This window comes from Bradysia coprophila, assembly GCF_014529535.1.
Source record: "Bradysia coprophila strain Holo2 chromosome IV unlocalized genomic scaffold, BU_Bcop_v1 contig_5, whole genome shotgun sequence".
Lineage (NCBI taxonomy): Eukaryota > Metazoa > Arthropoda > Insecta > Diptera > Sciaridae > Bradysia > Bradysia coprophila.
The window spans coordinates 3,833,200-3,846,186 of record NW_023503374.1 but is presented as its reverse complement, the minus strand read 5'-3'; the positions used below and the strand labels follow the sequence as shown (position 1 = coordinate 3,846,186).

The window sequence follows — 12,987 nt, the reverse complement described above, 5'->3', positions numbered from 1 at the left end:
ACATCAGGATTCAAACAACGAACACTTGGATAAAATGGCCAAACAATATAGCTCAATGTTTGATTTGTGTGGTCCGATGAAAGGTTGTGCGGCGACCCAAGGTAGACACCTATTTATGGAAGGAGATCTCAAGTTCAAAGATAACATAAATAAGGTAATTACGAGATGAGAGGAGTATGTGGTAAAACTTTCCAGAGAAGTAATTGAGTTTTTGTTCTGCGTATCGGTGATATAGGTGGACGTTCATTGTTTCTTGCTCACAGACATATTGTTGGTGTGTAAGACAATTGCGAAAAAGGGTCTTGGAACGCTAAAGGTATGTTTTTGGAATATTTTGTGTAATATTACGTAAGAAACAACATTGATCCTTCGATCCATATTGTAACGGTCAGTTTATTGAACTGATTTCGTTTGGTTAACTTTAGTTACTCTAGCGACGCAAAGGAGACCTAATTCAAATTTTTGTTTTGTTCCTCTGTCAGGTTTGAGTTAAAACTTTCCTTTGTCTGCTTAAGGTGACAGTATAATAAAAGAAAATTTTGAGTTGTGGATCTCTTTAGCGTCGCTATGTGTACCTGCAGTTACACCTAGCAAAGCGATGGAGACCTAATTCAAATTATTCGTTTGTACTACTGTCGCCTTTGACAGGTAAACAAAAGAAAAATTCGAATTAGGTCGCCTTCGCGTTGCTATCTATGTGCGAGGGGAGTAAGTTTTTTTTATGTCATCCTATCTATCTGCTGTCTTATCGCAGAACTCTCTCCATTTTTTGTGACATTCGGAAAGAGTGAAACATTTTTTATGTCACCCTGTCACACTCTTATCTCAGAACTTTGTCGCTCTTCTCCCTTTGTGTGACTTAACGCAAAAGCTGTACAGAAAATGGTGAAAATAAAAGTCGAAAATTTTAAAATTCATCGCCCGTTCCAGTTTCTTTGATTTCTCATGTGTACCATAACGAAAATCGAACGTGATACTAGACTGTACACATGATCGAAACACGATGCATACGATGAGATCAACAAAATGTTCAAACTCAATGTTCAACGGCGTTGATTAAATTTAGTTTTCTCTTTATGATATTCGCATAAATTTGTACCCGGCATGACATAACTCGAAAATGGAAAATAGCACCATCTCCATTGTCACGCTCTGCTACGGAAACGGAACTTTGTTCCACGCTCTATATAAATATGTGACATTATTGAAATAAATTTTGATCGCCTGCAGTTATGCTCGGTGCTATTTGCAGTGCTATTGGTTCTAAGCTTTAAAAAAAATCCGAGGCGAGTGTTTTGTAGTCCATGAATATGCCTCGTGCAGAACGAGTCCGTGTATAAATTAAAGCTCTTCAATCAGTTGTTAAAAAAAGAAACAATTCGCTGGCATCATGGCTCACAAACAACGATGTTTACCTGACATCAGTATCTAAATTTGTTAAATAAATAAGTTTTTTTTGTTGAAAATAATCGAGGTTATTTTTCCACATTGCTGTGCTGCTGTTGGTGCTCTGTATTGTTGGATATCCATTGCATCTGCCGACTGTTGTATACCTATAAAATTGGTATAATACACAGCGAAAAAAGAGTGATGGAGGGAAGATTCATGCGAGAGTTGTTATTTAGAAAATGTTTTTCATGCTGAGTATTATTATATTCCAAAAGTAAATTATGTAAAGTAGTTGCAAATACGTGATACTTATATTGAATGCGTCTTGAGTGATTCGGGGGGAAAAAAATAAATGAATTTCGGTTATGGATATAAATTTTGCTTTAATTTTGTTTCATTCCTTTTTTGTTGCTTGGAAAGCGGGTCAAGGCAAATGTACTTAGGAAATTGATGTAAATAAAATGTTGAGTAACGAGATGTACCATCTCTAAACGAATCAAGCTTTACTGCCGACACAGAAGGCTTATTCGTGCAGAATGCAACCCATATTTTTAATCAGCTAATTGGCTTATCGCGAATAGCAGACATTCCACCATCTACACTGGCATAGTTATACCGAATCTGTTACTTCTTTTGTTCATTTTTCACAAACTGATTTACAGTCTTACAACGTTTTCGTAGTTCGTCATTATCCAAATTTAAACGTTTGTTCTGTCATCTGCGTCGATAAGACAGATCACATAGGTGACATACATGGTTCAGATTTTCTTAGTCTGCGCAAAATTAGTGTGAAACCATATGGTCGCTTGACATCAAGTCTGCATTGCATGGAGGTTCCAGTAGAGAGGAATCTTTTGAAAGTGCTGTTGCGATAATCACTCAATTGACTGAGTTGGAATCAAATCCGAAAGCTGATAGTTTCTCCAATAGCCTCTTCCTGTCAATTGTTTCAAACGCCCTTTTCATGTCTAGAAACACCGCAATTACGCATAATTTTTTGTCCATCATTTTCTTCCAGTTAGATATCACAAGATTCAGAGCCGTTTCACAGGAGTGTTTCTTTCTGTATCCGGACTGCCATTTCGTCAGAAGATCGTTTTTTTTTCTATGTACTCAATCAGCTGATCTTTCACTATCGTCTCCAGCAGCTTATCTAGTGTGCTAAGCAGTAGTCTTCCGCTTTTTTCGGCCTCGGTGTTTTAGGCTCAGGTCGTATTGTAGATAATTTGTAGACATCCGGTACTGGCATCGAGTCATTGGGTTTATAAAGTCCACATCTCTCTTGTTTTTCATGCTGCCGTTTTGAAATGAAATTTCCAAATCTTTCCGACCGTCTGGTCTCTAATCATCTCGTTTACATTTGGTGCACCGATGCTACTGTTGATATCTTGTATACGCTGTTTACGAAGAACGCATTAAGTTTTAGACTTATCTCGTTTGAGTCCATCCCTGCAGCGTCATTAGTTTCAACTTGCTTTATTTCATTCATTTGCTTTCCTTTCAATAACTTTTTTTTAAATTCTCCATGTCTTCTTACTGTCACCACTTGCTTGTTAGCAGACTTATACACTCCTTCAGTCTTTCCGTGAGTAACTTTGCTTTTTCATTTACACTTTTCGTACTTAAATTGTTCCACTCAAATTCGTTTCCAACAACCCTGTTCACTAAAATTCTGTTTTTAGCCCCGTACGAAGTACAAAGGGGCTTATAGGATTACGATGCCGTGTGTAATTGATGGAATTCGAAGCAGACGGCAGGCCCGTAGCTAGAGCAAAATCTCAGGGTGGGCTCAAGCCCGATACAATTTTTCTTTGTTTGTAATTAAAAATACATTAAATAAATACATTAAATTATAATGTGAAGTGCGCCGCAGGCGATTTTATTGGAAACTACTTTAGTAAAACCACCGTAGATGGTAGATGATACAATTTTTTTCAGGCGTCTATTTTATCCTCCAGGTGAAAATGTTTTTGAATCGGAGGTGGTCACTTCGTAAAAGATTTTTTTTTTAAACAAGAGGGCTCGGGCCGACCCTCGGAAAATTTGGAAATTTCAAAATCATGAATTAAAAAAAAATAGTACACAGGAATAAAGTGACCAGGTCGATTTTGATCTACTGGTAGTTTGTAGAGAATTGATGTACGTTTCTAATAAAAATATCGTCTGTTCGTAAAGGTTGTAACTGTGAGTCAGGATGAGGCATCAAAGTACAAATTTAGTGTTTTGTCAATGATCACCCTACGATTTTTCATTTTATTGGCTTGAATAAAATGAAGGCCTGCGCTACTAAATTAACATATCAAAACACTGCGATGTAGTTTTTCCAGTTTTTTCGAAAAAAAAAAAAAAGTTCGTTTGGGTGCCCACGTTCCAGAGATTTTTTTAAAGAAAATGTATGGAAAGTTTGATTGAAAGTTAAATTAATTAATCTACGTACTGGTGGCCTCTGATCTTGCGACCAATTAGTACTTATTTTAACATCTTGACCTTGTTCATTTTATCACCATCGGGAAGATTCCTAGCCATGTCTACCTATCATTGGTTATAGTTTCAATTGCTACAATTGCTACTATATCTCATAGATATTCCAAAAATACCAAACTTGTCCTATTCGCTAGCTGGCTTATATTCTTTACGATCTAAAATATGTGGGTAAGTCGACCTACTCAAAAGGTCATTAAATGAATTTTAATGAAGTTTTAGTGCAAGGTGATATAGGTATTTAACCGAGAGTTGCGAGTGCTATCGTGAGATGCTTATGGAAATTTACATGTTGAAAAAATTATCCCAATGACGGTCCACGAAACCCGTAATTTGTACTATGACGTTTCCAACTATTGGTCTGTCGATTTTATATGAAATACCACAAGCCACAGTCACCATAACGTAAGTCTCAATGTACTGACAACATTGAATGCGAGCAAAAATCTATTTAAAATTAATTAATTACTGTAAAAGTGATATTTGCTCTTCGAAATTGAAAATATTTCGATACTCCCAACTATCGGTCAAATACCTTATATTAAAGAAAATTCACTGTCTCGTAAAAACACGGCAGAGTAAAGTAAACCAGGCAGGAGCGCTTGATTTGACTAGGGACCTGTATTATCTTTGTGTTTTGCGAATAAAATTTTTCAATTTATGTCAGTTTTCATTTGAGTTAATTTTCAAACAGTGTATTAGGTACCTTATTAGACGTTTCAAAAATGAACCGCTCCTGCCTGGTTAATTTTACTCTGCCATGGTAAAAATCATTTCCAAATTTTTCGTTAATGATAATTTTTGCAAACATCTAGGAATCCTAAACTAAATTTTGTGTATGGAGTACCAATTCTTCGCTTTTTGAAATGTTGATTCAACATTGTTGAATCATATATTTTAGCAGTGATTGCTATTTTGAGTATTCTACTTTTTTAGGCGACTTCATCATATTTGTTCAAAACTTTAGTATCGTACACTCGTCAAGACTAAATTTCCATCATTATTAGTTTTTGAATTCAGATAAGTTTTTGGTCTTGAGTCTTGGAGGTATTTTATGAGTTTAAAAGTACTATACTAAAGGATTTTAGCTGCTGAGGTTACGAAAGCAACAATGATAAAATCCACATTATGTACTAAGACTGTTAACTTCTTTTAAATTTTTCCCAACTTTATTATTTTTCTCCTTCGCCAGGGTGGGCTCAGACGTAATCCAGGGTGGGCTTAGCCCACCCCAGCCCACCCGTAGCTACGGGCCTGGCAGACGGTAAGGGCAAAGTGCTTGCCTATGTTCAATGTTCATAGATGACGAATCCGCAATAAAAATTTTGTCCGTCCGTCCGTCTGTCCGTCCGTCTGTCACGTCGATATCTTGAGTAAATCAAATCCGATTTCAAAAAAAAAAAAAAATCCTGAACGATAGTCAAAATAGTGAGGCTAAGTTCGAAGAAGGGCGATTTTGGGTCGACCCCTGCCGAGCTGGGGCCCCATAAGTGATTTAACGTTTTCCGAAGATATCTCTAGCCATTTAAAGGCTACAGTTGTGGGTGATACGTATTTACAATACCGGTCGACGAAAAAAAAGTTTATGGAAATTGGATGACCGACTCGTTTGTTAGATCCCTTGGTGTGAACTAGGTGCAGGGCGGCAAGCCTTTTTTGCTTGAACGTTGGTCAAATTTGAACGTGTTTTGATGGATTTTGCTTTATTAGATAGGTATTGACCGTACCAATCAGGGAAAAAAAAGTTCATGAAATTCGGTTCACCAGAGCGTTAGCTAGGTCTCTTGGAGTGAGCTTATATGAGGCTACTCGGCCGTACAGTAAAAGTGGTGTTTTTTGTTAATATCTCGAGTAAAATTTGACCGAATTTCATGAACTTTTTTTTGTTTGAAAGGTACTAACGAATGTAACGCAGCCGTACTACTTTCCACCTCCTAACAAAATGGCCGTCGGCCGCCATTTTGGCTTTTTGTAAAAACAATATAAATCGGTGAAAATAATTCTTACAAAGTTACTGATCAGTGGGAAGTGATTGGTTATGTGTATGTGGTGTTTCAAGGATCCCAAATAGGGATATCTATATATAAATATATATAGTATATTGAGCTATATAACGGTGTAGATAGTTATTTTGAGCTATATACTAGCATATTTATCAGTAAATTGTTTATTTATAGGTAAATATAGGTTAATATAGGACTGAGGAAATTGTAGGTCAATTTGAAATTTGTGTTACGTTTGAAAGGAACATCGTACGGGGCTTCGTAATTGGGCTATGCGCAATTTTTAAGACGTACAAATTTTATAAGAATTTTACTTTACAGACGTTTACGGGAAGAGTAGGGCTACGGACGAACTAGGGTCACGTGCGCAATAGATGTACGGGTTCGTACGGGGCTCACTCGCAGCAAACGCTCCAACTGTTCTGACGGCTCGTTTATTAATATCTCGAGTAAACTTTGACCGAATTTCATGATTTTTTTTTGTTTGAAAGGTACTAACGAATGTAAAGCAACGTACTACTTTCCACCTCCTAACAAAATGGCCGTCAACCGCCATTTTGGATTTTTGTAAAATCAATATAAATCGGTGAAATGATGCTTACAAAGTCACTGATCAGTGGGAAGTGAGTGGTTACGTGTGTGGGGTGTTTCAAGGATCCCAAATATGGATATCTATATATAAATATATATAGCTATATTGAGCTATATAACGGTATAGATAGTTATTTTGAGCTATATACTAGCATATTTTTCAGTAAATTGTTTATTTATAGGTAAATATAGGTTAATATAGAACTGAGGAAATTTTAGGTCAATTTGAAATTTGTGTTACGTTTGAAAGGAACATCGTACGGGGCTTCGTAATTGGGCTATGCGCAATTTTTAAGACGTACAAATTTCATAAGAATTTGACTTTACCGACGTTTACGGGCGCAATAGACTTACGGTAAGAGTAGGGCGACGGACGAGCTAGGGTCACGTGCGCAATAGATGTACGGTTCGTACGGGGCTCAGTCGCAGCAAACGCTCCGACTGTGACGGCTGGTTTTTTTTCACCAGCACTAAACAATCTCTATTCTACATCTTTATGAGTGTTTGTCACACAACTTCCTTCCCAGACCTAATGCGATCGCTATTCTGGTTGTGTTACATTATCTATTAACCTTTTATAAACTGCAATTGTATTTCTGTATTAATCATCAAATCTGCTACTTCTTTTGTTTAAAATGGCGCCTATTCTTCGATGTAAAATGTTTTACTTCCAACCCAAGTGTGACCCAGGGTGCTACAAGTAAAAAGGGTTTATGGCCCGAAGGCAAGGGCTACAGTCCCTCGTGGCGAGGCAATCTCCAAACAATTACTTGCGAAGCACCTTATCGCAGGAAAGTAAGTATGTAAGTACTCATCTGCTATCGATAAAGACTGCAGGAATGAATGTCAACCTCTGACTAATGCTGACTAATTTATATATCAAAAAACATGTTCAAATAACGAAGTAAAAGATTTGAAAAAATTTATCGAAAATGATTATACCAACTATTGAAGTAATAGATCCGATATTAAGCTGACGATATGCTTGCCGTCTGTGAAACGTTAAAAGTAGACATTTTTAGCCCCGTACGAAGTACGAAGGGGCTTATAGGATCACGATTCCGTGTGTAATTGATTGAATTGTCTGTCTATTCGGCTCGTTTTAGAATGGGAAGCCTTCAACCAATTACAATCTATAATAAATGAAATTCCGAGTACAATATGATATTCATCAATTATTATTGCTCCTACGTAAGTCCGGAACAAGGATATTGATCGTATTCATCGAATAAAAGGCTCTTGGCGGCTTATCCTATAATAGAACCATTTTTCACTGTTGTTTCTCTTAACCTCCACAGCTATAACACACCACCGCTAAATACTCATTTATTTCCTTGATCGGTTTTTCAGGTAATTCGTCAACCATTCATTACGGACCGACTTGTGATAAAAGTGAAGGAAAACACTTTATACTCTGTATATTTGAATGAATTCAATGTGGCTGTGACTGCGTTTACACTTCAGTGTCCAGAGGCGAAGGTAACTAATAAAATCATAAAACAAATAATTTAAAATTTTATGTCGAAACGATGAACTTTCATCTCGCCTGCGATTACGATATCAAATACATTTTACTAAAACAAACCATCCCTTCAATTATGGAGGCACCTGTAGCTCTAGCTGTTCCTTTTAAGAAAAACAAATTAATTCTCGTAAATCATTTAGGGAAAGAAAAAATATTTTTCGAGAATAATTAAATTTGTCGGTGGTTTCGTCTTTCATCAGCAGCTGTTTGTAGAACAGATTTGAAGCAATTACTTTGAAAAGTGGAAATATTTTTTTGCTGTATGAAAAACACCACCACAAACTCCCTCGCAAAATCGTCGTGTGAAAAATTTCGTTTTATGAAAAAGTAGCAGATTCCATTTAACGCGCTCTGCGAACAGGCGACTTTTGAGTTAATTTTTTAATTGAATAAATGACTTGTTCCGCAGAGTTGGCACGATGCAATAACTAAAGCGAAACACATTTACTCCCGACTTAAGCAAGGATCCTCATGGGATGGATACAACATAAAATATGGAAGCACAACCGAAACACTTGGAGTGAAAAAATCACCAATGAACAGTTCGATGGGTAGCCGTGTCTCCAGTTTAAATAACAGCCATAGGTTGGTTTCCATTTTTCGATTGTTTGTTCGGAAAACGACACAAATGTAGCGATTCTCATTTCAGCGGATCCGTGGAATTGACCGAATCGAAAACGGTGTCCATCGACTTCGATAAGGCTAATTCACTGTCCAGCGACGAGGGAATGTCCAGCCATGGTATGATCAATTTGAAAAAAGTCCCGCAAAACAGTCCCACCAAATTTAAAGGAACAAACACATTGAATGTTCAACCATTACATCATTTGGGTCAGAGTTTGCCCAATTTGAATTTGAATCAAATTACCATTAGCAACAATACTCTGCTGGTGCCGGGTACATCGGGCCAATCGAACCTATTGTCGCCGAGTCATCGTGGCATTTCGTATCCGCCACCGTCACCTACGAGGTAAGGAACACGATTTGAGTTTGGGTGTAGGGGCGATAAGTGAAGCAAATATTTGCCCGATATATCCCAAGGCTGGTACACTGTTAAGACCAGAGCATACAATCGTGAAAACGTTTTCCCGAATTTTCATAAATTCTCGCGGATTTTCACGATTTCGTGAATCTTGAAAAATGAAAATTCGCGAAATTTTTTTCACGATTACAGGCTCCGGTTGAGACTTCAAAGTTAACGTAGATGTGCGGGAGTACACTCTACTTTACATATGAAAATTCACCTCACATAGTCGGTGAATTTATTTCATGTGGAATTTGTTGTCACCGCTCATTACAGTTGCAGTTGCCCAAAGTGGCAACCCGTATTGGAAGTAATAATGGGAAGAAAGATTGGTCTGAATAATTGCGGCATTTATATATATATATATTGTGTTCAGTAGTGGCTAGTCTTTGAAGTAGTTTAAAAAGGAATTTCCCAGCACTGAGGCTAGGTCCAGTAAACCAATGGTCCTTCGATATTCCACTCAAATTCCACACCAAACCAAAACCGGTAGAAAAATTCTAATTTCCTCTTCCAATCATTTTTAGGGCAACACTACGACGTGGCTTTGCATTTTCATCGTCCATCAAGAATCCACCGTTGATCAAATCTCGGAACATAACGTCACAGAATAGTTTTAGTTCTATACAGGCACCGTCCCAGACATCGAATCCAGCAACACTGTCACCGTCGGTCTCACCACTAACTGTTGGCCCAATTGTGAACAGCTTCATCCAACACCAGCAAGCTAACATTGGCGATAGTATTGCTCACAGTACCGAAAGTGACGTTTGACTGGTTCCAGCGATTTACTTCATAGCAATTGTTACGATCGGCCACGTACAAAGTTTTATTTTATTTTAAGCGATTCGCACTTACCATCGAAAAGTAATAAAAACCGATTGATGGGAGACGGAACAAAGTGACACTTTTCCTGTTCAACTAATGGAAAGGAAAGGATTGGAAAATCTTCTTTTTTTGTAGAAAATTATTGTTACCACCAATCAAATCATTGATGGAAGGTTATTTAGAAGAAAAATGAAATGGAATCAAATTTAACGCTAAACTTAAACAAAATGAAAACCATAAAAGCTTTAGATGAAAAATGTAGTTGGCAGTCGTAGCGATCGTAGTACATTTAACCAGAAACACGAAATGGGACACATCATTTTATCATCAGTCTGTAAGCCTTTCCTGTAGAAAAAAAAAATTGTATATAAAATTAGTGAAGAAATCTACAATAATATTTTTAAAATGAGATTTTACCAACATGGACATGGGGGTCAACATTTGTAAAATGTTAACGGAAATAATTTTGGTTTTTCAATTGGAAAAATTATTTTTATCAAAGCGCAACAATATTTATTTTAAGAAAATCTGCGTTTCTCGTTGGGAAGCAATAAATAAAATGAGCGTAAGGCCTATGCAGATCCAATATTTTGTCAAGACTTTTGTTTCGATCTTTGATTTCAGAAATTTTCGCTCAAAATTATCTTTTTTTGAGTGCTTTATGTAGTGCTGCAGCACAACCAAAATGGCCAAATTGCATCCTATTTTTTAGAATTCGTTTATAATAATACCAAAACCATTAAAACACGCAAAAATTAGTTACTTTTGAAGGAAAAATTGGTTTGTGGGTGATAACCTATCCCACTTGGAGAAACCTGCACATAAATTTACACAATCTGCAAAGGTTTCTCCAAGTGGGATGAGTTATCACCCACAACCCAATTTTTCCTTTGAAAGTAACACATTTTTGCGTACTTTGATTGTCTTACCTTTTCAAAAAAAAAGATTTTGGTTCAGAAAAATCATCAAAAAACAACGAATAATTTTCCGCCTAAATGTAGGCTACAAATTTGCAAAGGGTCCATTACTCTTAAGAGTCAATTTGCCAAAACTTCGAACAAGTTGTATGAAACAGGAAAACAAGCCATCGGCGATTTTTGAAGGGTATACAGTAATTGAATCAGGGGACCCTCCTGAGTCGTTTGCAACAAAAAAAAATCCTCGAACGAATGAATTATGTTATTATATGAAATAGTGTTTGTTTCATATCACCGACAATGCGTAACGCATTAATCTCAAATTATGGTCATTGGTAGAGGTGTTGACGCCGCATATGCTGGCCTTTAAAACATTTCGAAATTTTTCGTGTAGTAGCTTATTTTAGGGGAAAAAAATTCAAACTTTTGCAGTGTTTTCAACAATAGACTTAAAAGATATGGATGTCGTTGGGTAGATAATGACATCTACTATCCATGACACCATGAACCTACCGCGGCACGACTTTCGTTGAGCTTCAATTTTGATTGAAGTGTACCTACACAAAAATTTTCTAGAATTCCAATTTTCTTCGCGTCTATTTCAATTTTTCTGACGTATGAGACAATTTTAAGTCAGGGCTGTAGTCTATCCAAGTCTATCATTGTAATTTTTTTAAACAATCTCCAAAAGTTGGAATTTTTTCCCCTGAAATAGCTACTGATTACATACACCAAAAATATCGAAACGTTTTAAAGGCCAGCATATGTGGCGTCAACACCTTTACCAATGACCATAATTTCAATAAATGCGTTACGTATTGTCAGTGATATGCAACAAAAACTATTTTGGTCACCCTAGTGCAGACCATTTTTTCATGATTTCTGGTGTGAAAACATGATTACTTCCAGGATTTTTTTTGTTGCAAATGACTCAGGAGGGTCCCCTAATTCAATTACTGCATACCCTCCAAAAATCGCCGATGGCTTGTTTTTAAGTTGTTCGAAGTTTTGGCAAATTGACTCTTAAAAGTTTACTGACCTAGACGTTCGATAGCTCGTGGGAAAGGTCTTGACGAGACCTATGAAATAGGATGAAATTCGACCTTTTTTAGTTGCGCTGCACCGCTACAAAAAATGCTAAATTTGAGCGAAAATTTTCCCAAATTTCATCTAAAAGTTATTTCAATAAATGGGGATATTTTGGGTAAGTCTCGACGATCCACAGTGTTTCAAAAATTGACCCAAAGTCAAAAAATATTTCGATAATACGAAAACCATCCCAATCTCCATCCGTTAATTTTATGTTTAGTATCTGCAGATAATTTCAGTGGCTTTCAAACGAGCCCCATCTTACTATGCTTCGACTTCCCTATGAACTTTTTTAACGTCGGCTTAACATCCGAAAATTATTCTTTAAGGCCAGTTGCAGTGACAAATATGGTCAAATTCGATATCATTTTAAAGCTAATAAAAATACCTTTCTAACAAGCCTAATCTTTGTACTCTATCTTACACTCCCATCTATGCCCTACACAGCAAAAAAAAAGGAATCACAAAAATCGGTTGATTTTTACCTGAGATTTCACTCAAACCGTATTACTGATTTTTGCAACACTGTGGCGATTCCTAGGTAGTAGGATAGATTTTGAGCAATTCAGTGAAGAAAACATATTTGCAAAAAAGAGGTGAAAACCCACATTTACTACTTTTGTTTCGTTGACTTTGAAGTATTTGGTTTTGCATAGAAAACTTTTGCACACGGTGCTTACGAAATCGAGTAGTTTGTGGATATTTCTCGGTTCAAGAAACATGAAAAAGAATCGAATCCGGTAAATGTTTCTAGTCAAGAATGTACGTCGACTACATTTTAAATTCACATTTTAGAGAGTTAGTACCGAGTTGGAGCTAATTTATAAATAAATGAATTACTTACTCACCCCACGTCAATATTACAAAAGATATTTTTTGTTATCCGACACTTCTATTTAAAGTTGCTTTAGGCGCACCGTGCCAAGTAAAGGTTCTAGTTAGTAGATGGATTGAAAGACAAGTTTTTACTTTTTCAATCGTTTGGTTAGTTCCACCTGTATTCATCACACAAGAGTAAAGAGAGACTCTCTTCTTTCCCACACGTTTTCGAGTGGGCACAACGACTCTCCTCATTTTTCTCCTGCTGAAAATATGTGGAACGATGTGTGAAACAAATAGAAAACTGTAGAACATTTACCG

At 36.7% G+C, this 12,987-nt stretch overlaps 1 protein-coding gene across 2 annotated transcripts in view; it reads left to right on the top strand.

The window, feature by feature from the left end:
- The window catches only part of LOC119071713 (pleckstrin homology domain-containing family G member 5), a 148,995-nt gene extending 138,651 nt beyond the window's left edge, over positions 1 to 10,344 (top strand). For both annotated transcript variants that reach the window (XM_037176709.1, XM_037176710.1), the window contains 6 exons: positions 8 to 154; positions 236 to 316; positions 7,815 to 7,943; positions 8,399 to 8,574; positions 8,639 to 8,959; positions 9,541 to 10,344. In XM_037176709.1, the coding sequence (XP_037032604.1) occupies positions 8 to 154; positions 236 to 316; positions 7,815 to 7,943; positions 8,399 to 8,574; positions 8,639 to 8,959; positions 9,541 to 9,787 (1,101 nt within the window). In that variant the 3' untranslated portion in view covers positions 9,788 to 10,344. The remainder of the gene's footprint in view (positions 1 to 7; positions 155 to 235; positions 317 to 7,814; positions 7,944 to 8,398; positions 8,575 to 8,638; positions 8,960 to 9,540) is intronic.
- Positions 10,345 to 12,987: the final 2,643 nt, after the last annotated feature.